The sequence below is a fragment of the Caloenas nicobarica genome, chromosome 2 (genome assembly GCF_036013445.1).
Source record: "Caloenas nicobarica isolate bCalNic1 chromosome 2, bCalNic1.hap1, whole genome shotgun sequence".
Taxonomy (NCBI): Eukaryota; Metazoa; Chordata; class Aves; order Columbiformes; family Columbidae; genus Caloenas; species Caloenas nicobarica.
In genome coordinates, this window is record NC_088246.1 from 142,740,284 (window position 1) to 142,766,607 (window position 26,324).

The 26,324-nt window shown below is 37.8% G+C and overlaps 3 protein-coding genes across 3 annotated transcripts in view; all 3 read right to left on the bottom strand.

Annotated features, from left to right (window-relative positions):
• Positions 1-5,681, bottom strand: part of RGS22 (regulator of G protein signaling 22) — a 65,497-nt gene extending 59,816 nt beyond the window's left edge. Inside the window, 3 exon segments of the mRNA XM_065627230.1 lie at positions 1,385-1,447; positions 4,977-5,005; positions 5,657-5,681. Coding sequence (XP_065483302.1) covers positions 1,385-1,447; positions 4,977-5,005; positions 5,657-5,681 — 117 coding nt within the window.
• Positions 1-26,324, bottom strand: part of PABPC1 (poly(A) binding protein cytoplasmic 1) — a 338,028-nt gene that overhangs the window by 52,508 nt on the left and 259,196 nt on the right. The window lies entirely within an intron of this gene.
• Positions 20,102-24,052, bottom strand: FBXO43 (F-box protein 43). The gene is made up of 4 exons (XM_065629952.1): positions 22,572-24,052; positions 21,553-21,655; positions 20,442-20,627; positions 20,102-20,350 (listed from the first exon to the last, which is right to left on the bottom strand). Exons 1-4 carry the CDS (start codon positions 24,050-24,052, stop codon positions 20,102-20,104), a joined length of 2,019 nt encoding a protein of 672 aa, XP_065486024.1.

Here is a 26,324-nt window from a genome sequence, read left to right on the forward strand (position 1 = left end):
AGCCAGTTTGCAGTCCACCTCACTACCCGATCATCCAGTCCACACTTCCTCAGTTTTGCCGTGAGGATGCTGTGGGAGACGGTGTCAAATGCTTTGCTGAAGTCAAGGTAGACCACATCCACTGCTCTGCCATCGTCAATCCACCTTGTTACGTCTTCATAAAAGGCTATGAGGTTGGTCAAACACGACTTCCCCTTGGTGAAGCCGTGCTGACTGCCCCTGATGACCCTCTTATCCTTGATATGTCTTAAGATGGCACCAAGGATAAGTTGTCCATCACTTTCCCAGGGATGGAGGTGAGGCTGACCGGTCTATAGTTGCCCGGGTCCTCCTTCTTGCCCTTTTTGAAGACCGGAGTGACATTTGCTTTCCTCCAGTCCTCAGGCACCTCTCCCGTTTCCCAAGACTTGGCAAACATGATGGAGAGCGGTCCAGCAATGACTTCAGCCAGCTCCCTCAGCACCCGCGGGTGCATCCCATCTGGACCCATGGATTTATGTCCAGGTTGCTTAACTGGTCCCTAACCCAGTCCTCATCAACTGAGGCAAACTCCTCCATTGCCCTGCCTTCCTCTGGGGCCTCAGGGGTACGGAGCTCCTCAGGACAGCCTCCAGCAGAGTAGACAGAGACAAAGAAGGCATTCAGTAATTCTGCCTTCTCTGTATCTTCTGTCACCAGGGCACCCACCCCATTCATCAGTGGGCCTACATTGCCTCTGGTGTTAGTTTTATCTGCCATGTATTTGAAGAACCTCTTCCTGTTGTCCTTGACCCCTCTCGCCAGGTTTAACTCTAAGGAGGCCTTAGCTTTCCTAGGTTCAATATAGGTCACTGGGTATGGTGGTTTAACTGCAACTGGATCAGCACAAAGAAAACAGTGAAAGACTGCATCCTAGCTGAAGATGGGAGGGGAAGAGGAAGGGAGCACCAACTTTGAGGTCTTAACAGCCATGAAGATAGAGTTGCTTCCTGAGGTAAACTTGTTATTAATCACTGAGTGTATGGCCAGAAGAATGTAAAAGGACAAACATTTATTATGTCAGCATGTTGTGATACTGGAATAAAAGCGGACTCCTTATGCTTTTTAAATAAGTATTTACATCTCTTTTTCATTTCCTATTAATAGTATTTTGGTGCACTGTGATTTAAATGTGTAAATTTGCAAGAGAAAAATCTGTCTTCAGAAGTCCAGATACTGTGGTTTTTTTCCTGACAGATAATAACATTGAACTGTAAGAGTTGCTACCACTAGAATACAGACATATTGTAAAAGCTATTTAATTTCTCAGGGGCAAAATGCAAAATGTTCTAAGATGGATTACCTCACTACTAATCTTAGTAAGGTGTTTCTTGTATTTTGCAACGAATTTCTGTAAGGTACTTACCGGAAGACTCAAAAATTCGTTAAAGTAGTCCACAAGCATATCATCTGTGGCTAGGAATTCTTCCTACAGAGAGACAAAACCACAAAGCAAGGTCTGTACTAACATGGTTTGAATGCATTGTTGCCTCAGACAATTACTTTTCCATGAGATATGACATGCAAACTTTTGCAAAATGTTATTTCCCACTTCTGATATAACGATTGCATCTCTATTATAGTCTAGGCATTGCGTATCACTGAGGTCCTTAGCAATTTAAAAAACACATGTGAAGGTAAATCCTTTGCCAAAAATGTACAGATAAAGCCTTCATAAACCAAACAGCTTCTAAAAGCTGGAAATCTGCGTGTTTACTGTTGAAAAAATGTGCATAATCTAACAGTCTAGAAGTTCCTCACATTGTACCTTTCTTTCTCACTTCTGGGAAGGAGGGCAGTATAAAATTTCACCAAACTCTGTTTCTGCACCCACACTGCTGCATGGGGATGATTTGGGGGAGTTCAAGGATCTATAGTTTGGCTCACCAAGCAAGCAGTATATGCCATACCTGGAATCTGACAGCACTGGGAGGCTTTCTGTTGATTTCATCACAGGAGAAGACTGTACCTGCAGGTGTTTTTGTACCCTTTCTGACCCCTGCATTTTAAATCCCGTTAACAAGACTCAAAAACTGTAGAATAGATTTTTTTTTTTGCTATTGACAAATCAATAAATATGGATCCCAATCTTACTTCTACTGCCCTAAATACCATCCCCACCACCCCCACCCCCGCTTTCAATTCAACAGAAGGTAAAAGTAGAACATTATTCCATTGGACTTCAGAAATCTGTCTTCAGTATCATGAAGACTTCTGAACAATTTTTAATAGTTTCAGTTTCTTGAATATTCTATTATTTCTGCCTTGCAACACAAGGAAAATGCACCTAAATCAAATGCTGATATCAGCAAAGGTCCTGTGACACAAATCTTTTTTCTCTTTCTTAAGCTCATAGCACTGTAATATGCTACTGAGGAAGGCTGTGCACAGTGTACGTGGTGGCACTTGTAGACAGGCAGTATCTTGATCAAAACTCCACAGTGTCTAACCTAATTAGACACAGCTTGTATCTATGTAAGGAAGAAATCTTGAGCTAATCTACTTTCCTATGAACCCAGTAAAGCCCCTGTGTGCTGCATGACAAACTGGAACCAGACCTAATAGTTTTTGCCCAGCCTTAGTCTGCCAATATTTATTCCTTAGCACTTGTGGTTGCTGCTCTGTCTGATACAGGACAGGCCAGTAAGCCCATGCTCATTCCTGGAAAACGCTGACGACACTGAAAGCAAGGCTTTCTGTATTGCAGAGATTGTGCTTTATTTGGATCACAGGCAAACAGTCCAATGCAGTTGCAGTACCATGTACCTAGAGATATTAGGGCACTGGTTAGGCAGGAATCATAGAATCGTAGAATCATTTTGGTTGGAAGAGACCCTTATACAGTCATAGAGTCCAAACATAACCTAACTATAGCAGCAAACCACATCCCCAAGAACCTCATCTATACACCTTTTAAACACCCCCAGGGATGGTGACTCCACCACTTCCCTGGGCAGCCTGTTCCAATGCCTGACAACCCTTTCCGTGAAAAATTTTTTCCTAATATCCAATCTAAGCCTCCCCCGGTGCAACTTGAGGCCATTTCCTCTCTTCCTATCACTTGCTACTTGGGAGAAGAGACCAACACCCTCCATGCTACAACCTCCTTTCAGGTAGTTGTAGACAGCGATAAGGTCTCCCCTCAGCCTCCTTTTCTCCAGGCTGAACAGCCCCAGTTCCCTCAGCTGCTCCTCGGAAGATCTGTGCTCCAGACCACGCACCAGCTTCGTTGCCCTAGGAGAATTTACCCAGGTGTCTAACCCAAAGCATTCTGTGATTTTGAAGTCAACAGAAAATGCTAATGTCACTAGGCAATCAATCAGATCCAGAAATCTCAACTCAGCAAGTACTAACACAATTAACAAAACAAACAAACAAAAAATCATTAGAAACAAGCTGCAGTGTGCCCCACATTTGGTTTGGGTAATGCGCAATTAGATTCAACACTCACAAGGGTGAATCTGAAGACAGCTAGGTGTGATAATACCCCATGTAAATATTTTGTTGTTTCAAAGGACTCATTCAAAATAATTTTGCTTATTACTGACTGAAATATAAGATCTTTAAGAATATGCAGGTAACATGTGTTTTTAATTTGCCAAGGATATAATTCTCTGTAGTCCCATATAACAGCAAGAAATGTAAACACAGTGGTTGATTAAACAATAAAATGTTTATGATCTTATTAATGCAAGCTATTACTACTTACTGATCTTACTGCATCTATATACAATATACTTTTCTCTGGTTTTTGAAGGTTTTTTTGTGGTCAGACTTTTCATTTGAAAGTATAATTGCACTTTCATATTTGCACATTATAGGTTATGGAGCTGCAAATACAATATTATAACTTAGATTTTTGCATCAGGAAGCATTTTGCTTCATTTCTTCCCATGCCGTCTTTCCTGCTGCACAGTCCAAATTATGTCTAGAAAAGCTGCCTTACAATTGCAACTGAAGGTCAAGGTGTGTTAAAAATTGGTCCAAAACTGCAGTTTTGCTTTTGTGTAATTTGTGTACAAATAGGAATATCCTGAGCCTGATTTCTGACATTCTTTTAACATTGAAAGGAATTTAAAAATCATTTTGGCAATGGTATACAACCATTTCTTAGATATTTTGTGGAACCAAACTTAATGAATTTCTATCTGTACTACTTGAGAGCTTTCTCTATTACTGCCATCACGAAAAAGGACAGCAACACAGAAATATTATTAAAGGAAATGCTGAACATGGCTAAAAGTTGCGTCATCTTGAAAGGTTTGCATTTCGCATTGCAGCACCCACTAAAATGATAAATACCTCTCCACTCTTGAAAAATATATAATAAAAGGCATCCTTAAATGTCAAAAGGTAAAGTTAGTAGAAAACTTTGATCCTGCATAGACCTCTGACAGCTTCATGTCCTTGTGTGAAGTTTACCTGAAGTCAGACATTTCTAGCCACACAAAGTAGCCTGCAGGCTCCCAAAAGGGATAGCAATAAATTTATACCTTAAAATACACAGTTACAAAGATATCCAAAATGGGGAAGAGGCAAACATTACCTAAGCTGCAAGATTTAAGATGTCCTTTCATATGAGGTTAATATCTACCTTTCAAATGAGAAGACAAGCATCAGGAAAATACTACAAGGAGCTCTGAGCAAAAGGTAAAAAAGGTAAAGCAGAAGATTTTTAAACCCATCAAGCTGACCCTTCCAGTTGATTGTTGCCTTTCTTCCTTTCTGTTTTCATCCTTATTCTCCATAGTGTCCCCGTTACTTTGTTCTTCCTGATTATTTTCAAACTAAGTTTTTGTGTGTGTGATAAAACGGTAAGAAATTACTCAGTACTCCATACTTACAAAGAGGAAAGAAATGAGAAACCAGACAACGGCTTCCAAGAACTTTTTTTTTGCCTTTTTAGCTCTACAGTTGCATGACAAAACAAATGATCAAGCCTTAAAAAGCATACTTACGAACACTTCTTCTGTTATACATGGAGGCTCTGAAACACAAAAAAGAAATACCATACGTTATCCAAGCAACACAATCGAGCTTGCTTAACTATGATTACTGAACAGAAACAAAAAGTACTGAGGCATGACAACCTTCCTGGATATTCTGAAATAAAATAACTCAGCCTGAGGAAACAAAATAAACTCCAAGAACATGTAGTAACGTTGACCCGTGCATAAAAAGGTTGAATATCACAAGAATTATTTAAATATAATTAAAGTATTCTTTAACTAGATTATTTCTCACACATCAGTGAACTTTTTGTCAGCTTTCCTCTGCAAAATTGATTACTAGAAGCTTACTGGTTTTAATGAAAGTAGAGGTTTGTATGAGACTCTACAAGACTTGAACAGCCAACATTACAAATCCTATGATAAAATTCCAAAAAAAAGCAATTATGGGTGTTCCAAAATAACCAAATCTCACTCATTCTAGGAGAATATTCCATATTTTGTGATGCCATTTGGAAGGAGTAAAGTTCTCTCTTCAGATCGCTGAATTTTGCTGGGCAAGTTTAAACCTAGCAGTTCAAAAGCTCCCTGTTTTGTATCGCCATTTCTCTCCCTGGGCCGATCCCCCCGGGGTCAGACCCCGGTCTGACACAGTCCGTCCGTCACCCTGCATGGAAAGCGCTACGTACCAGTGGCGAGCCGCTTCGACTGCATCCTGGATCTACGCACGCAAGGGCCGGCACCCACACCCGCATGCTTACGGCCTCATTTGCCAAGGTGAAATCCTTGACTGCAGGCCAGAATAGAAGCTGCAGAGGTGCTGGGCCTGGCCGGGGACAGCGGGTGTGCGGCAGGGCAGGCTGGCTCTGCGGCGCGGCTGGCGGCACGGCGGGTTGCTATGGCACTGCAAACAATGCACAGGGTGAGGTCAGCGGGAAGCAAATCCTTCCGACGCTGAGGCAAAGCTCCCTGACACACACTCACAGACCAGGCTGTGCCAGACACACTCTTCCCCTTCCCTGCTTCCCCCCTAAAAACACCAGAAACTTCTAGGCTGACGGACCACTATGGTCATGCACACACCCCTTGGTCAACAGACACAGAGCTTAACCAATGAAACGCCTTGGTTGAGAGAAGTTTCTGGACCACTACCATAAATCACCACAGCTCAGGTTCAACTAGTGTATAAATGGAGCCCACTGGAGACCCTCATGGAGTTTATCTTCCTCAGAGAAGTGACTGTGGTGAAAGGCCCTACATCTTAAACTGGCAATCTAAGGAACCTTCCCCAGGGACTGAGACACCTTACTGGCCTGGGAAGCGATCTGGGTACCCTCGAGAGTCTCCATTTTGACACAGAGTGGGAAGATAACGCATTTTGCACCATCACTTTGTTTTGGGATCTGATCCCCTCGGGTCTGAGTCGGTTGTGTAGTAATTGAACTCCTAACTGGTATCAAACTTGTGTTTTGTAATATTATCGGAGCGCTGAATAATTTTGGATAAACCCTGTTTGTAGTTGGTTTTGTGCTAAGCAGCTCTGGTTACAATGAAGTCTGTTGGGAGCTTATTGCCTGCCTCAATGGACTTTTGGGGTGCCTCCGTGACACAGGCACACTGCTGATATGATCCCCAAAGAGATGCCTGTGAACTAGGAACTTCAGGATATTTGCAGCAAGAAATTAAGTGCTCTTTTCTCAACTGACCTAGGTAGTTCTTAGTCCAAAATTGGATTCTACCTTCTCCTACCTTAGCAAAACCCTTCAGCCATGTGGGATTTTTGGCTTAAAAAGATCTCACGCCATATGGCTAATAACCAACAGATTTACATCATGTATCACGTAATTCTGCATCTGTAAGCAGGCTGTAAAGCTTGATCTCCAGTAACAAAGTCAGTCCTATCTATGCTAGAGAACTTCCACTGTAGTCAAGTAAGATAAGGTGAGGAGCTTCATATTGCTAAGGCTGAGATGAAACCTGGGCTGTTTCCTGACAGGTACAAACAGCTCCATTGTGATGTGCCAGAAACACAACCTGCAGCCTTGGCAACAGCCTTCCCTGCTTCCTCCTGCTGCCAAGGCCCAGACCTAGCCAAAATCCAAAGGCAGCTGCATTTTCCCCCAGTTGGGGAAAAGTTTAAAAATAGCATAGGTAGAAGGAGAAAACACATTAAGAGACAGAATAGAGCCTACTCCCAGCATCTTAGTTTCTTCTTTGGTCTGAGGAGATACTCCAAGATATAAGAAAAAGTCACATTTCTGGTAGGGTCAGTGAAAGCTGTGTACAAAGAAGGAATCCAGGCTCTTATTTGAGGGTTTCAGAAGACTTGAGGTGTTCTGCAACTGGAATCTGAAGACATCCTACCTACTGAGTACCTGATCCTAGAACTGCATAAATTCTTCAGGCACCTTCAGGTTTTTGGCTTGAAAGTTCCCTCAAAGGTTCTGCTGCTGCTTATTTCCAGAACAGCACTGATTTTGGTAGCTTGGCATAAATCCCATTGGGATGAATTGTACAAGATGTCACATGTGCAAGTTCTGTGAGGGGCTCCTTTGAGAAGCCTAATCCATCAGCTGCTATTAGGAGATGACCAAAATGTACCAAGAGCTTCCCATTCCCAGCAAACTCTGTCATTTGTGCCCCCTTTGACAAACAGTATAGTATGTCCAGCCATACCCTTCAGCTGTGATAAAAAGGGTTATTTCAATTTATACATTACTTTGGTGGAATCCACAATCAAGTAAAAACAGAACAAATGCATATGCTCAGAGACTGCAGTTTCAGTCCAGGAACTGATGACTCCCAAAAATGAACAAGCAGTAAATCAAATATCATAGAGGCAGGGAAAATGGCTTCATGTCCTAGAAACATAAAGCATTTTGCACTCCAGACATACATTCACATACCTGAGAGTGTCTGCCTGAATACAACAATCACTGCTCTATTTACTAAATGCCAGAATAATGCCACTTGTAATTGTCATGATGGAATATTGTTAACTGTCTGATTAGGTTTTATGAGTGGATTGTTTTGTGATTTTTTTTTCACTTAACAGGAGAAAAATATTTCCGAAGATGTAAGAGATAAGCTAAATATTATCATAGCAAAGATACACATTTCAGCCAAAAGTTTGATATATATTAAAAGCATATTCAACAGGAGCAAATAATAAAAAATAAAAATTCAAATTTAAGTGAGCTATAGACAATTTAAATAGTATGATCAATATTCTGATGAAGTATTAATTAGTCTTAAGTTCTCTGGATGCAAATTCTGTTCAGTAAGACATGACAAAGAGTAAGTTAACACTAAGTAGCATATATTTAAAAACAGGATTTCATAGTGCCATGTATCAGAACACGTTCTATTGTGATTATTAAATATTTCAAATAAGTATACCTGGCATGTATGTACGAGAAATATGCATAACAAGATAGCCCATAAAATATAAAATGAAACCTTTCCAACAGGTAGAAGCCTTTCCAACATCGTCTCATACCAAGCTACTTAATATGATTTCAAATGTTTAAGCTAATGATCATTCCATTCCTTTTCCCTCTGCCCCTTTTTCTTTCTGGTGTAGGTTTAGACATAGTCTTTGGTGTATAACATTCTCCTAAACTTCCATAGTTGCTTGTAATTTTTGAAGAAAACACAGCACACCTGTCCGGTCAAAAGAGATTATTATCCTGCTGTATTCAGCATTGGTGCAGCCTCACCCTGAACACTGTGTGCAGTACTGAGCCCCACAATGTAAGAAGGATGTGAAGGTCCTTCAGTGTGTCCAGAGGAGTGGAACCAAGCTGGTGAAAGGGCTGGAAGGAATGTCCTGTGAGGAGCAGCTGAGGACTTTGGGCTGGTCTATTCTGGAGGAGGCTGAGGGGCAACCTCATTGCTCACTGCAGCTTCCTGAGGAGGGGATGTGGAGAGGAAGGTGCTGAGCTCTTCTGCCTAGGTTCCAGTGACAGAATACGTGGGAATGGTGCAAAGCTGCACCAGGGAAGGTTCAGACAGGGCATAAGGAATCATTTCTTTACCAAGAGGGCGGTCAAACACTGCGCAGGCTTCCTAGAGAGGTGGTTGATGCCCCAAGCCTGTCAGTGTTTAAGAGGCATTGGGACAATGCTCTTAATATGCTTTAACTTTTGGTCACCTCTGAAGTGGTCAGGCAGTTGGACCAGATGACCATTTCCAACTGAAATAGACTATTCTATTCTAGAAAATATCAACAGAAACATGACAAATGTGCCTTTTTAAAATTAGAAGTGGAAGTCACAAGTCAGCTTAGATAGAATTGAAGTTTGGAAGTGAGTCAATTTTTTTTAAAGTCCTTTTTCTCTCTTTCTGTCATCTGGTATATTTTGGTATAAACCTCTTAGGTCTTTTTTCTCTTTGTAGTGTGCTTCAAAGATTATGTTCTGGAGTAAGGTCATCAGGAAATGTACACTGTACTCACTTATGGAGAATCTATTAGCAGTCCCTATCACGTTCTTATTATCTTAGTTAACAATACATTTAGGTCAAATATTTTGTGTGTGTGCGTTTCAGTCCTGATTTTATATTGCCAGTTAAATGTTCACCAGCTGGGGAAGCTGAGATATAAAATTAAACTCATTCTCCTCCTTTTCCACATTTTTCTCATTCCATGCTCTTCTAGTGGTTTCATTGTGATTATTATTTAGCTCAGCAGAACTGCAGACCTACAGAATGTTTCATAGATATAGTCAAAACCACGATCTATCCCAAAAAGCATCTGATTTTGTAAAAAAAGATGAATGGCTAGACAGGATGGAGAATAAGTTCTGGAAAAGGTGATGCCAGTAAAATTCTATGGAAAAAAAAAAAGACTACAAGTAGGTTTCAAACTATTAGCATTTTGAGAAAATGGTGATCTAGCAGAGATCTGCAAAGGAAGACAAACAGGAGGAAAATGTAAATTGGTCTTCTCCATCCTTGCTGCCATCTCCCTCCTCTGCTTATTACTGAAAAGCCATTTGGAGAGGTGAACTTTCAGTCAAGACTTTAATCTGTCATTGTACCTTTCCTCCACACTTCTCAGAAATTTATGCTTTCAAACATTTACCAGGGAAGGTGTTTCAAAGCATCACCCAGGCAAATCAGATCAAAACTGCTGAGACAACTTCACACTCACAGAAACGAGCATGTAAGCTATGCCAGCTTGCTGGCTGAACAAATGTCCTCCTTGTGACTTGCTCAAGTAAAGACAAGACATAAATCAGATTGCTTTATTAAATCCAAATGCACACTTGTGTTTTTAGGTGCTAACCTGTGTTTGATTCCTGGCAGTGGTCACAGTAAAGCTGTGAATATTCCCGTAATTAATTACTTGTTCAAAAAGTAACAAATACTACTAAAAAAAAATTCAGATAGGCATCTAGAGGGATCTCCAAGGGCAGCTATGGAACTGATTCCCATCAATTTTCAATAGAAACTCCCCAACTCACATATAGGTGGGCATTTCATAATGGGTTATCTTTACTACCTAAATATCTTCCCAGAAATCCAACTTTAGTTAAATGTAAGTACTCCTCCTCCTTTGGATGACTGCCACATACATTTTAGCTTTTACATCTGAAAGCAGCAATCTCATAACCTGGAAACAGGTGCTAGGAAACCTATTTAAATATTGACTGCAGAACTGCCAAAATAGGAGTCAGATCCTGAGAGGAAATCACAAACCAATCATCAGACAGCTGGCCCTTAAATGCCTTAAATTATTGTGTTAGGAAAATGACAGAATCTGCCTGTTGTGGTGGTACAGCCTCTGTGTGTTGAACATGTTAGTTCTGTGGCTGTCAGAAAAAGTTAATGCAAACACCCAGGAAAACAGTTATTAAAAATATGAAGACACAAAAGAATTCTGAAAGAAAAGAAAACATTCCTGAAGAGGAAAACGAGAAAGTGCTTAGAAAGAAAATAGGAAGGGCTAAATAGTAAGGGAAGAGATAAACATAGCTTTGGTCTATCAACATTAGAAACCTTTTACTAGTGAAGGGGACTGTTAGAAGGAAGGGCAAGACCGAAGAGTCTTGTCCTTTACAGAAGTCTCTATTTGGATTGTCACTGGAGAATACTCCTTAACTTGTCCGCATCACCAATGGACCGAGGATTCCTGTAACAATCTTATTCTAACCAGGACAAGTTAAGAGGTGTTTTATCAAGTTTTAAGGCTTTAAATAAAGTTTAATTTCCCTTTGCTTAGTACGGGTCTTGGAGAAGATAAAGGGAATACAGAGGCATACCCAGAAAGTTAATCAGAATTTGGAAGGACCACTTAGCAATTTGTGATACGCATTAGTATGCTACCTCATACATGCTGGTTACCTACTTCATACCTGCAGTCATCTGATCCCTTCAGAAATTTGTATTAATGTCTTAAGAGGCAACTGCTAGAACCTTAGGACAATATCACACTATCTTTTCTAATTTTGGAAAGGAGCATTAAGACTTACTTGAAAAAAATAATTATCAGGATTGTGGTAGTTTGAAGAAGTATATTAGAAATAAAGTCATTCTGAGAAGACAATATGGAAATCAAGAATCAAAACACAATGCCGGACTTTTTTTTAAATGCCATGGTGCATAAGTTTACAGCAAGGCAGAGAGAGTTGGTTGCTAGCAGCCCTACTAAGTTAACATATGGTTCGGCTGAAAGCTATGCTAAGATACGTATCAGAAGAAACTATGACAGTTTTTTCTCACAGGGATTTCACTATCAGGGGTGTGTCAGAAATGTTGGCACTGTGTACAAAAGACCACATTGTCACTGTCTATTCTCTGTTTTTCATGTAGATAAACTGGAGTCATATTTTGTAATACATTTTGGCTATGCTAATTTAAGCTTTGCAAATTTACTACCACTTCTTTCTTCTAGTTGTGCAAGCAAATTTTATGACAATTGGGTTTTTGGGGGGGCGTGGGAAGCAGGGTTTACTTGTAGCTTGGTTTGAGTCAGGCCAGTTACTTGATCTTGGCTTAACATGCGTTCTAGCCAACTGAGGGGCCAACACAAGAGGCATATGAAGAAGGTTCAGTGGATAGGAATAACGTACACCAACAGTGCCAAGTATGTCCTTCGACAAGTTCATCTCCTGGCAGTAGGTGGCATATACCCAACAAGAAACATGAAATGCATGCACGTCTTTCCAGTCCTGCTCTTACAATGGAACAGATGTCAACAACAGCCCCCAAACCAGGATTCCCCAGCCAAGAACTAAGATATCAATGCAGTATATTATTGATGCGTCAGGCCTGGGAATAGCAACAGTGATGTTTGAGACAGTACAGCCCACTGACCATCAGTTCCCACCTTTTTGTGTTATACTGCCATGGCTGCTTGTGTAGCTGTATAGTGAAGCAGACTGATAGACTGATTCAGCTGAAAAAAAAAAAGGGGGGGGGGGGCGGAGGGCGGTGTAAACAAACAAACCAAAACCAGCAAGTGTTAAGAATGGTATAAGAATCCATAACTAACAGATGCTACCTAAGATTTCAGTAATGCTTTAGAAAAGCATACCAAATTACAGCTTTATTTTGTATTCTCATTTCCTACCTGTTTCACTCCTGGACTCCAGAACTACCTAGTTAAAGAATAAAAAACATTAAGTTCCGAAATTCTCACCCAGTTTTCATTTAAGAGACTAAAACTAAAAACATGCTGCTATTCTGATATTGTTTAAAATATCTTACGTGGAAATACTTATCCCCTTCCCAATTTTGAGTTTAAAAAGTTAGTATTTTCCTTTTCTTGTTCACTAAAGCAATCAGAACATCAATTAAGTATTAATAGAATGCATACAATAAGATTTTTTTTTCCGTGTTCATTTAAAACCTGATAGAGGAGGCACTTGTAGATTATTCATACTTTGTAAAACTAGATTGGATTTTACTATCAAATAATTTCCCAACTACAGAAGATGTAAGTTCAGAGCAGGCAGCTCCTGAAACTATCAGTTCTCAAATACTGCAACTCTTCCATGACAGACCTGCATTTTGTAGCCAACACCAGGCTGGCATGGAGACTGCCGGATAATTCAGGCCCGTAGCCGAGAGAGGAGCTGGGCCAGCAGGCACTGTTTAGGCCAGTCTATGATTCTACGATCTTGCCTGGTTGCAGTAGGACCTGGCTGTGTGCCCAGCACAGCTTCACCCCATAAAGGAGGCCCAGGAGAAGTAATACCATCTGAATTGCTTCCCAGGATGCCACTCTTCTCTTGAAGATTTTGATATGCAGCTCCTGGGGGCAGGAATTACGGCCACACTTGCTTTAAGCTATTCAAAACATTTTGTGTTTGTGATGTTGAGTTAGCATGTAAGGGTTAAAGCAAGGAGAGAAATAGCTAAAGTTCTGTAAGAAAAATCTTTGGTGCCCCCTTGTGATAAACTATTTTTAGCAACAGAACGTATGCATTTGAAATCAAGGACTATTTTCAGTGAAAAAAGCGGTTCAACTATTAAGATAGTTTCATATTTAAGTTAGCTAATTGACCAAAGCATTTCAAGAATTAGTTTGTTTCCTTGTTCTCAATTCTGTATTGTATAATATTCTCCCTGGACTACTCTGACAAGTATTTAAACCAAGGAAAAATTCCAGAACAGGAATTTAGTACACCAGTGAGCATTTCTATTTGAAGCAGGAAAAAGTACCCATTTATTGACAGAAATAGCAAGGCTGGAGAATAACTGTGTCCCAATAATAGGTTTTGTACACCACAACAGAGTACTTAATGGGAAACAAAGGAAAATTGAACCTGAAATTCCAATGTTTTGTGGGAGTTCTTTACTACAAAATTTCTCCAAAGACAGGAGAATGTTATCAACACAATGAAAACTCATGTTTAAAAGCCAATGGTGTTTCTATCACCACAATCTGTGTAACATCTAATCTATCAAAATGTGGACCAGGAAAACATGATTCACAGCAGAAGAAAACTTCTTTTTGTATCCCAGTGGTCTACATGTAGGCTAGATACTGAGCTACAGAGTCCAGGCAGAACAAGACATTTCCAGGAGATGCATTCTTCAGGCTTCAAATAATGTATTACACAAAATTCAGTACTTAGGGAACATTAGTGTCCACTCAGTGAACATGAGATAGGAGTCCTCCATTTAGGCAACAGCAGTTTAGGATGATAATTAACATTTTTGCTAAAGTAGAAGACCACTGCACAACTGCTGACTAATTCTGCAATAACCTTGCAGCTCCAAATGATGACTTTAACAAGTGTTACTATATTTATCTAGGGTGTCATTGCTTCCCAGATAGCTGTCCCTCTTTTGCCAGAAGTTACTGTCCTCCTACTACTTCAGCTGGTTCTAGTCATGACACAATGTCTAAGTTTAATCAGCTTACAGAAATATGTTTTTCACTATGATTCAAGACTGAGAAGAAGCAGCTGAAGTACAGGCACAGTTTCCACATCTCATTTGCCAGAGATTTAAGTGGCCTACAGAATTAAGACACAACAATCCTTGCAGAACTGTTTTCAGAATGAGTTTTAGAATGCAGAGGGGAAAAATTAGAGGGGCTTTTAACATATGAGCTCCAGTCTCCAAGTCAGAGACCTATTGTTATATGAAGCTCCTAGTATTCAACATCAGCTTTTATTAGTTCGTTTAGAACACAATGCCATCATATTTTTAGCTGAAGAGGTGGTTTTGTTACTACTCAACCATTAGCACCTAGCTTAATAAGGCCTTACTAGCATTTAGGTTTCTGGCAAGTTTGGGCAGGTTCTAACACTGTACAGAAGCTTGTCAAAGTTAAGAGGAAAAAAAAAAATGTTAAGTCTTTTTGTAATGAGAATTTCAACTAATCAGAGCTCAGGAAGTCCGAAAGCAAAAGCAAGCTTTGTTTTTGTTTAACTAAAAACAAACCCAGCATTCCCAAGAAGCAGTCAGGTTTTGTTGGGGCATCTGACAAGTGATAAAAGAATCCGCTAGGAGTTTTATATCAAAAAATCCTATAAGATTCACTACAGACAAAAAATATGCACTTACAAAAATATAATCACACCAAATACTAGATCACCATGAGACTGAAGTAGAGAAGAAAAAAATGCCTGAAGCTTAGTAGTACAAAGTATGCGGTTATTTACTTATGGTTCATTAAGAATTCATGTGAAAAGTCTGGGATATTTTCAAAATTTATGAGAGAAAAACATGGGAGTACTACACCTAGTGACAAAACAGTGAGCGTGCAGGAGACAAAAGAAATGCTAATCTTAGTATGCATTGGTCAAAGTATTTCTCCTAGAGAAAATAAATCCCTGTTACTATTCAAGGTCTTGGAGGTTTAATCTGTAATACTGGTGGCATAGATTCAAAGAATAGATGCCAGTGGAAGCAGTGAAGAGTCATTAAGATAATAGATGAAACACAGGTTGTACCTAAGAGATGAGAAGTTCAGAGTTTTTCTGTCAATGAAATAAACAGTGAGTGGGTATTAATGCTACGCAATCATAATGTTGGGGAAAAAACTCTAAGGGGAAGAACAGATGCATAGAACAGCTATTTTAATAGCAATGCTGGGAAAAAAAAAAAAAGGCAACTGGTTAACAGAATAGTAGAGCAATCTGTAATAGGTCTCCAACAAAGATCATGAGACAATATTCTATCCAGTTTTAAGACAGAACTTGATGAGTTGACATAAGAGCTGGCACTAGACTCCAGGAGTCCCTTTCTAATCTGACACTCCTGTATTTCTTCATGTGCCTATGAAAACAGAAAGAAAAGGCATTACTTTTTTCTATTAAAATTAACCTAAATGACCTAAATTGCCTAAGGAGTACTAATGAATAACCAGGATATGGAATAGGAGAATAATCTGACAGATATTGATGAGCTCCATAATTTGACAAACTAAATTTTTTAATCATTTTATCTAGTTAGTGATCAAACATACTAACATTCTGTAGCCTATAAACAATTCAAAAGATTTACAATTATTTTTTGCCTAAGCTCTTCCATACTTGTCACCAAGGAAAGAATGATCAGAGACTTAAGTAATTTCTATTTCCTTCTCACAGACCACTTGAAGTTTATGGTTGCTGCTCCAAATAAAAGATTTATGAAGTACAATCCTTGCAGTAACATCTGTCAACAGCAAAAGGTTACATCTAAAAATTCCTTTTTAGAATTTAAACCCACAGCTCTGGCTCAAAACATCACTTTCAGAAATCTAAATTCATTCCCTGAGCATGCTTTGTATGCAATATTACTCCTCCCACTATAGATCATGCCTGTCTGAAGGGAAATAAGGATTGCAAAGATAAGGTTTTCAGCAACAAATAAGCCAAATACTATCTTGAACATTAAAATTAATTTCATTATCTCTGTCTTCCAGAGTGAAAGACAATTCACTCCTCCCTTTCCAACAATCTGTTGTCAATTGTAAGAAACACTCTTGAGCTGGAGAGTAATCATGGACAATATTTTAGAAAAGTCTTGACCATTGTAATTTCTACCCCAGGACCACTTTTGCATCCATCTTCTTTGTGCTAGCTACAAGTGTTAGTACCTGCCCTTAGATCTCTGAGAATTAATTCAGCCTAGTTGAAAAAGAAAGATGCTAGACATTAATTCCTAGACTCCCTGACACTCAGACTGATTTTTATTTGGGTTTTTGTTTTAGTTTGGGTTCTAGGGTTTTCTTGTTTTGGTTTGGGTTGGGTTTTGTCTTTGCTTTTACAAAGTAGTAACCTATGTTCTCCTTTGCTGTTTCATTCAAGTCCAGACTCATGTAGTTTAGTGGTATCTGATGGACACTAATTGAGGGATACAGTATATAGAAAAGAACATACTAACAGGGACTCAAAAAAAGTTACTTCCACTCTCCTACCCCAAAGACTTCGTTTCTGTCAATAATGCAATCAAATGTTATGAAATAGTTGATTCCTTTTACCCAAACTACTAGAAGCTATTAGATAACTAGAACATACTTCATGTTCTATTAGATGTTATCCTTTCCCCATACATTAAGTATATCACTTTTATTTCTCCCTTATGTCAAGGAATAAAGCTGGTTTTATAAAAATAAAAATATCACTGTCAGAGAGGAGCATTACCCATAGATGAGAAGTCTGGCCTTCTTACTTCACCTCACCTCTGGTGTAGCAGTGGGCAACAGCAGAGAACTCATTTCACCTGAACACCAGAACATAGTTACATTTGTGATAGACATAACTGAACAAGAGACATTTGATTCAATAAGATATTTTTGTGAGGCAGATTTAGAAGGGAAAAACCCCCAAAGTTTTAAACATGCCAAAACAGGGGGGAAATGTTTAAAATTGTAAAGTAGGTTTCAAGTATTTTTTCCTCTCAAACTAGTCCTTGTTGGATGGACGCTGTAGATGTCAAAGATATGACCTTTAAAAACAAATAATGCCTGTATCAGAACAAATCTACCAAATTTATTCTCCCTGAATTATTCAGATATTAGCAAACACAAACCTTTGGATAAGGTCACACGTCTTACCAGAATGTTTTCCTCAAATGGAAAGGATACTTAACTGATTCCTAAACTGAGTTCATATATGGTTTTCCATCCAAAGGTGCACCTGTTTCAGAAATACTTTCAGAACTATTGATAAAGTTTTCAAAAAAAAAAAAAAGGCTTGCACCTCAAGTGTTTCTGGACTGGACTGCAATACCACACATCAGAAAGCAAGCTAAATCCTCTGATTGTCTGTCATAATTCTCCCATCAATCTCAGGAATGCAATTAAAGTTTTATATATATATATGTGTATATATATATTTGAGATGTGAAGTACATTGGTATTCAGCAAAGGTAAAATGCAGTGATGCCAATGGCAGTCTGACATGCTATGACATGCTGTACTTATTCTATATTGCAGTTACTACCATCCCCTATTTGATAGTTCAATTATAAGAAACAAAACTAATCCAAATGAAATTATTATAAAATTATGAACTATGTGCATTCAGATTCTTGTGTGTAACATAACTTCCTTCCTAGAAAGTTCTTAATCATGTGAGTTTAACCTTTAATAGAAACTATTAAACATCTCTGAAGATGTATAGTTATTTTATACCTAAGAATAGAAGAACCAATCAAATAGTTCTCTGAACTATGTTAAATTTTAAGTAGACCTTAGATAAAGTTCTAAACAATTAGGAAAATGCAAATATTAAACAAATCAAACACTTTAGCAATTTTTCTGCTTGCAGTTTCCTCCTCTGTAATGATCTGCCATTCTTCATAAAACAAAACTATATACACACATGCCTCTATATTTCCTAGCTTGTCCCAAAATCCTTCCCCTCAATTCTTCCCTTAAAACAGATTCTATATAAAGTCAGTCTTCCAGTTCAAGTTCTACCAGTCTAACCCCAGGCAAGAATAGTGCAATGGCTTTGCAAACAAAAATAACTATGTAATTAAAGTGCTGATAATTTTATTCATGCAATAAACATGATTTTTCTGGATTATGTATCAGGTTTATCCCTTCTTTAATGATGCCATATTTGGTTAATAAAGTTAGCACTAAAACTTCTATGGCATTTTACTAAGCGTGTTGTTCCTTGTCTTTCCAAATGCTATGTGGAGCAAGTATGCTAAAAATATTAACCAAAACAGTTAGAGATGAGAAGTAGGAAATTATGTTCCTTGAACACCCTGAAGTGAATTATTGTGTTCCATTTGTCTTAAACATCCACAGATTACGAGGCGGGAGGGTGGAGGAAGGGAAGGGAACCACAACTCAGTTATTTGTAATTTTCGGACAGTAAAAATAAAGAGATATGGTAATAAATATTAATAGAAGCAAATACACAGCTTATCGCTTAGTTGAGAGCTCTTTTTAAAAAAATCAGACTACTTTTAAAATAGCTCAGTGATAAGTCTTGCCTACAAATACACACGGTACTATTACAACATCACAAGTGTAACACAGAGAACAAAATCAGAGAGCGAATGGGGAAGAAATACCACCTGACTACAAATGTTCTGCAGGATGCTTGTGACAAATTAAATCTTTGAAAGGACAAGTAGGAAAATATCAATTAGAAAAGTTGATATTATATCTTCATAGTACAAGTACTGTGTCTACTTCTGTCACCTGTATTTCGAGCTGTTTACAATTGCTAGGCATTTGAGGGTTTGGTTTTGTTGGTTTTTTTGAAAAAACCCAAACACAAGAAACAAACCACAAAAATCATTTAAGGTCTGAAAGGCAGATTGATTTCTATTCTGTAAAGGATCAGCATATTCAGTTCAAGAGCAAAATCAATTAATTCCCTTAATTGAACCTACAGATAGAGAAGGGATGATTTCTAGCAGCAGATAATCCTTTAATTCAAGCAGATGATGATCCAGTATCTGGGAGGTGAAGTCAGACTAAGTATAAAGGGAAGTTCACAACAACAAGGGTAATGCAACAACATATTTAGCATATGTGAATATATACTACATCACCTGAAGTTTTCAGGTAAAGACAAAAACTCTGTAAAAACAGTGCAATACAATATCCACACAGCATCAGCTTGATTTAGAAATTACTATTCTATTGACTTGCATTACAGAGGCTAAGAGATCAACAAAATAATTATTCTGATATAAAATTCAGACAACTAATACATTGCTTTTGAGGTATCATTTATATGGGTAGAAGTATATTTTGCATATGCCCCAGTTAAAGATGTTTTTTAAACATTTACTGAAACTTAAAGTGAATATTAAATAAATCTCATTTAAAAGATTTTTTTTATAATTTTCTTTAATTTGTCATTAAGACAAGAATCACATTTTTAAACATCTATGAGGTGCTCTAAGCTAGATATTGAAGACTACATTTAAGATACTTTATTAAAAGATTTAAGATGTTCGTAAGTGCCTAGCTACTACACAACAGGTAAAACAAGACATAAAATGTTTTAAAATGTTCACTTTTTTCAGAAACAAAAATATACTACATTGATTAAGATATGTACATGAGAAGTTATCAAGATAAGCCAGCAAAAACATACTGAATGAGACTTTCAATATATATTTAAGAAGAATATATATATTTAGGAAGAATATGAACAAGATTAAGAATTTAGGAGAAGGAGAAAAGGAATTTAATGTAAGGGCTTAGATGTCTGACAAATTTAGAGTCTCTTTAAGTTTCTTTTGCTTTGGGCACTTCCTGGAAGAGCATCTTTTTTGTTATTCCGTTTTGCAGATAAACTAGTACATTCTTTTGACCCATGGAAAGCATGCAAACATAATATACAGAACTCAAACCCACACGCCTCTCTGCTACATAGTCCCCGTTTCTTTACCAATTGATATTTAGCAGGATACTGACATCTCGGGCATGGTTTTAGAGCTTCATCAGTGAACAGAGTTTTAGCAACCTGTAGCAAGAAGAGGGAGAAGAGAGCTACTTAGTTCTTGTAAATTAAAATTTTCTAAAAATTGAAAGTGAAGAGTTTCTTAGTTACCTACTTTTATGTATTCATCCTGTCTACTAGTTGAATGGGGAACAGAACTGCATCTCCTGGGTGTAAGTTCAGTGTATGAAGTTGATGTTTGTACTACAGGAGTTCTGGCTTGAGCTTGAACAGGCCTTAGAGCAGATCTATTGAGAACATTAAGTCTTGTGGCAGCGTCTTCGGCTTTCAATAAATGTTCCTGTTAGAGGTTATAATTATTTTAAAAAGGGAAAGAAAAAAGATAAAAAGGAAAAAGAAAACAAATCAGGGGTTTATTTCATTTGGGATTTGCAGCTGGGTTTTTGTTTTGTTTTTTGTTGTTTTCCCTCTGCAAAAGCACATTAGAAAAGGAAATTATGTATAGTGCAGGTATTTCCCATTAAATATTTTTATTTAGTAAGGGAACAAGAGACAGAAGCATTAAAAACAAAGTCCCATGAGCAGACTAAAAAGCTAACTATCTTTTAGCACTCTCTACTGGTCCTCATGTTTCTGAATTAGGATACATCTCAATGCAAGCATGGAAATAGCAAACATAAGTTTTGTCACAATTAAAGCAAGGTTACACTGAAATGTGTGTGTATACACACATAGAGGATCTAAAAAAGTTATACTGCTATTAATATGCCTGTTTTTCTAGATAGCCCTTTAAAAAGTTCTGTATGTCCTTCATCTGTTCGTAAGTACACCATGAAGAAGCTGAGCCACAAGCAGTCCTGAAAATAATTAGGAAGTAGTCTAGAGAGGGTCCTACTGCACTGCAGACTATAGAGTGAAATCGAAAATTAGGAACAGCATGGCACAAAGGTATGAAGAGGGTTTAAGATCCAAAGCCAGAATCAGTTGAGGAAGAGTTCCTACAGGATTCTCAAGAAGGGAGGGATAGAATGAGAAAGGAAGAAAAAAGAAAGAGTACCACATGGTGGAAAGACTAGTACTCAAACTGTGGACAGTTGAAAAAGCAATAAAAGCTATTACATCCTCCTGTTAGAACCCTTCACATACTCGTGTTGGAACTGTCTCTATCAATTAACTTTCTGTAGTTTTACAAGATGTTTCCTCTTTCCTCTAATCCATCTTCTTTCACACTTGAAAAAAGTATTACCTTTTGAGATGAACCTTACCTCAGCTGCTTCTTTCAGGTGTTTTATGTACAGCTTTCTCCTTTCATCTGCACTTTTATCTTGTACAATGATTTCACGCCAGTTTTTGCTTACTTCCCAAATGCTGGAATAAATGAATGAAAAAAATTATCCACTTTCACATACTGCCAAGTAGTACAGAAGTCATGATGGTAAGACTACCTATTAAAGATTTTTGCATGATTTCATACACTATTGGTCATTTTACAGACTACTGCTACATACTTCAGAAGTTAACCATATTGTTATGAAACATCTCATTTACTCTTATGCACCACTGTATAGAATAACAGAAGAGCCTAGAGAACAATTGCAATATAAATACAGCACGTCTTTGACTTACAAAATTAAATAAGTTGTGTCCTTCCACATAAGCCACTTACCAAGTTTGTTTCTAAAGTCACATATGCGTGTTAAGTGTTCTAAAAATATCCATGCCCTTATACTTCCCTCTGTTCTCCTGTTCCCTTTGTAACTAATAACACACATGGCACTCTTGATTTTTTTTAAATGAGTGACAGTTTCCATTGATTAAAGACTAATCTAGAACATTACTTGTGAAGCAAAATTCTTTGAGCATGTTTATACTTAGAAATAACTGAGGTAATTAAATACTCAAGTAAAAAAAAATCTAAAAAATGTATTTTAAGTACTATGCATTATTGGGGAACTTATGACAAGAAGTTACTTCCTAAGCTTAATTTTTTCTAAATTTATAAGTACTGTGATTTAGTTTTAAGTTTACTAATTCCTATGTTCAGCTTTTAGTTCTTTTGGTTTTTAATTCTTCCATACAGTATATTTTTAGAACTACACAGGAAGAGCCACTTAGTTAATGTTGACAATTTTTTTAAATTTCCCCAGAAACAAATTAATTCTATTGACAACACCTGCTATTCCAGAAGTTATTTTAATTTATTTGCAGAAACACATGTTTTCGGCAGGGGGAGGCGGGGAGGACGGGCAGGCAGGGAGAAGCAAAATAAAGCAGTAGTACTTACCTGCATAGACTTTCCACTGTCAAAGCATCTAAAACTATAGCAAGAACATGTTTCAAATTTCTGTATTTTAATTCTGTTAAAATATCTAATTTTTCAAGGCCCATTTTCTTGCCAATAAGTCCAGCAAGAACATGTTCCAATGCAAATATTTCTGTTCCATCAGTATTCTCTGGTATTTGATTTTGGTCTGATCTTTGTCTTTGCAAGCAAATTTCATGAACTACTTTCAGAGCTGGAGTTCTTGAGAGATCTTTGTGACTTACAACTAGGTCCCCACTAGACTGTTCTTCTAAAACTAATGCATGGTCTTCACTGACAAAGTTTCTTTCTTCTTTTAACAAACATGCTGAAGTAGAAGGACTGCCGTAACGATCTTCTGTCTCTGACTGTGAGCCTTGTTCCTGAAGAGTGGATAATCTTCTAACTCGTTCGAGTTTTCTTGCCTTTCTTTTACTATCCAGAATTTTGGAATCTTCTTTATGTTTTTGGAAGACCTCTTGGAAAGAACCCTCATGATCAGACAATGAGTCTCCTGATTTGTCCAAATGAAGTGAATTATATCCACTATCCTCAGGTGTTGAAAGAGCTGGGTAACTTGCCAGCTTAGCAGGGGGAGAATCTGTATCATGTATTTCAAAGTTAAAGTTCTCTACAAGATCGTTCATAGAAGTCAGGAACTTACCCTCATTGGCCTCAGGTGACACACTGCAAGTAGGGGTCCTAAGCAACCCATCACTAACACTCATAAGGACACTTCCATTGAATTCATTAGTGTTACTAACAATAACATCCTTACACTGAATTGGAGATAAACATTCTGGTTCTAGTAATAAGGAGTCCTTACATTTAGACTCATCTAGTGTAGAAGACCTTTGTTGTGAAAAAGAAAGTCTCCGTTTTGGGCAATCAGGATTAGAGTCCTCAGTTTTTGAAATGCTAGTTGTCAGAGGTTTGTCACTTTTATCTTTTGGAGAATCTGAAGCAGTTTGTGAAAGTTTTTCTTCAGAGCTTAAAACACAAGAGAATATTTTTTTCCTGATGCTTCCTGAAGAACTATCTTGTCTTTCACAGCATCCTACAGTTGTGCCAGCTGGAACAGTCTTAGATAAAAGGCGCCTCCTGCGTAGTGAGGACCCTTTTCTACTCACTTTAGGGGTTTCAAAAAAATCTGCACTTCTACTTTCTTCTCTTCTTTCTGATAACGAGATAGAACTCATTTCATTTTCAATAGATGATGACATAGGAAAGAAAACATTTGGATGAATACGCTCAGAATGCTGTTGTAGCAGTGATAAAGTTGTTACAGTCAGTACTTCTTTGTGTTCTACATCAGGATCTTTTACTGGCTCATTGCATTGACTGTCCAGAAATCCTAAAGTGCAACATGTGTCTTTAAAATTGGAGTATTTAAAATTGCTACCAGGAGGTGTTAATCTATTTCTTTTAAGAACATTGAACATTACTGGACGACTGTCTGACATCTTCTGCTTGGTACTTTGACTCTGTAAATTAAGATACCAGTGTTATTTCTGAAACAAATGATAAAAGTAGTCACCAAAACACCCTCAGATTAGTGAGAAAAGGCTTGTGTACGTCTATCAAGCTAGCAGCCATGACAAAAGTATTTTCATTAGTCCTAGTAGAAACAGTGCTTATACATGAATACAAAGATAAATTGCGATCAAGTAGATGGTTAGAATGGGAGATTAAAATGCATAGTATACTGTGAGGCAAATTAAAACATACATCCAGTTAGCCCACTGATCTGCCAATCCTCATCCAAGGAAAAATACTTCAAATAAGCAATACAGCAACTAGAGTCTCATTTGTGCTGAAATCAGTGACAAAACTCCCTCTCATTCCAATAGGACCAAGATTTTTATTTGCACTGTGTTATTGGTTCATCCAACCACTAACAGCTCAGTCCTCAATAACTAGCAGAAGCTCTGGTAATAGATGAGTTCGGACAAAAGGCATTTTCTCGTTAAAAAAGTGAGAGGATTAATCATAAAGCCACAAGTCTACAGGTCTCCCTATAACTTACATCTCTACAGTCCCTGGAAGGAATAAAATTTGACCTCTAGTGACAAAGTGAACAGTACATTCTTATCTGACGCAATATTCAATGTTATTTTGTAAAGAAGCTCTCTGCTTTTACTCAGCTCGGTGGGTAAACTGGGTGTTCTGAAGCTTTAAAGAAACTGATGGACTTACCATACATGTAGATAGAAAGCTTCTTTTAAACTTAGTAAGTATAAAAGCTTTTAAGAGTGACTATATATTTTCCTAGAAAAGTTACAAGCAGCTGATGCACCCATTGAGGTAAGACATGTAAGAATATAGACTTAATTTTTGCCACTCATGTATGGCAGAGTTTCTCCATTCTCCACTCTATTGCCAAAGTGGCAATAGGTCACTGCTTTCTACACACAATACATAGTAATCATATAAAAGATGTTACAAATAATGCCTATATAAGGGCTGATGTCACAGAAACCATAGTAGTTCACCACAACATTGTAAGACTTTCAAAGTCTGTATCAGCACCTTTTACAGGGGCATGTTACTGACCTCTAGAACTGATATTTTGGAACATAAGCCTGGAAATAGTTATTGAATTTTCAGAACAGACAAAAATAGGAATCTTTAAAGGCAACTTAAACACCAAATATTAAGACATTGCTAATATCCCAACAATCCTGACTTAGTCAAGCCCCAAGCCACCAAATATAAGCAGTGGGAATCCAAATTGCCTGGGTGACGGAACTCTTCTTTGATGGTGTTGGGCCATTTAATTAGCGTTTTTTGACCCATACTGAAGGCACTTTATAAGATCATTGCAGTATAGAAAGTGCCTTGTTTTGTTTTCTACTGTGAGGAGACAGAAACACATAAAAGTTCAAAAGGAACAGGATATTAAAGAGCAGGCTGTGAGAATTTGGCATAAAGACCTACCGAATCATGTTAATATCAGTATGAAATCAATCAGATTTAAAATAAACAAAAAAATCCATCCACATAATTTAGAAAAATTCTTCCAGGAAATAAAGTTATGTGAAAATAATTCCAAGAGGACTACAGACTCTCAAGTCTGACCTGGTTCCTTTCTCTCTACAAGTACCTTGCTTTCACATTTGTTTTCCCTCACGGTTTTTTCCTCATTCCCTGTTTTTACTTGGTGAAATAAATGACAATGCAAATAAGAAACATGAGGGCATAGTTTTAAACTAGTTATTACATGAATTAGGGATAACTTCCTTGACAGTGCAGGACTAACTCCAAGCAGCATCTAGTCTTTCATATGCATCACTTTTCAGCATTTTAGGCAATAAGCTGAAAATGCTGTGTCATGAACTAGAAAATAACTTTCAGAAGACAGGAAAAAGATATGAAGAGTCTTCGTGTAGTGCATTGCTGCTCTTAAATTGATTACTCATGCTATAAGCAGAGGACCACATCAGCATAGCTCTTCTTTTTGTAAAAGGAGGAAGACCTGTAAGAGACCTGTAGCATCAATAGAGCATTATCTTTGTGTAATCAACAAAAAGAATAGGGATTTCCTTTTCAATGCTGAAATTTGGTAAACTCTAGTTAGTTAAACGTTGCCAGGAGATATTCCTACCAAAAATGCTGGTGGACAGAGATTTAAATTATGAATGCTATTTAGAGACAGATATTCAAAATCTCAATCACACCAGAAAAACAAAACAAAACAAACCACACCCCAAAAAACAAAAAACCCCAAACAAAAAA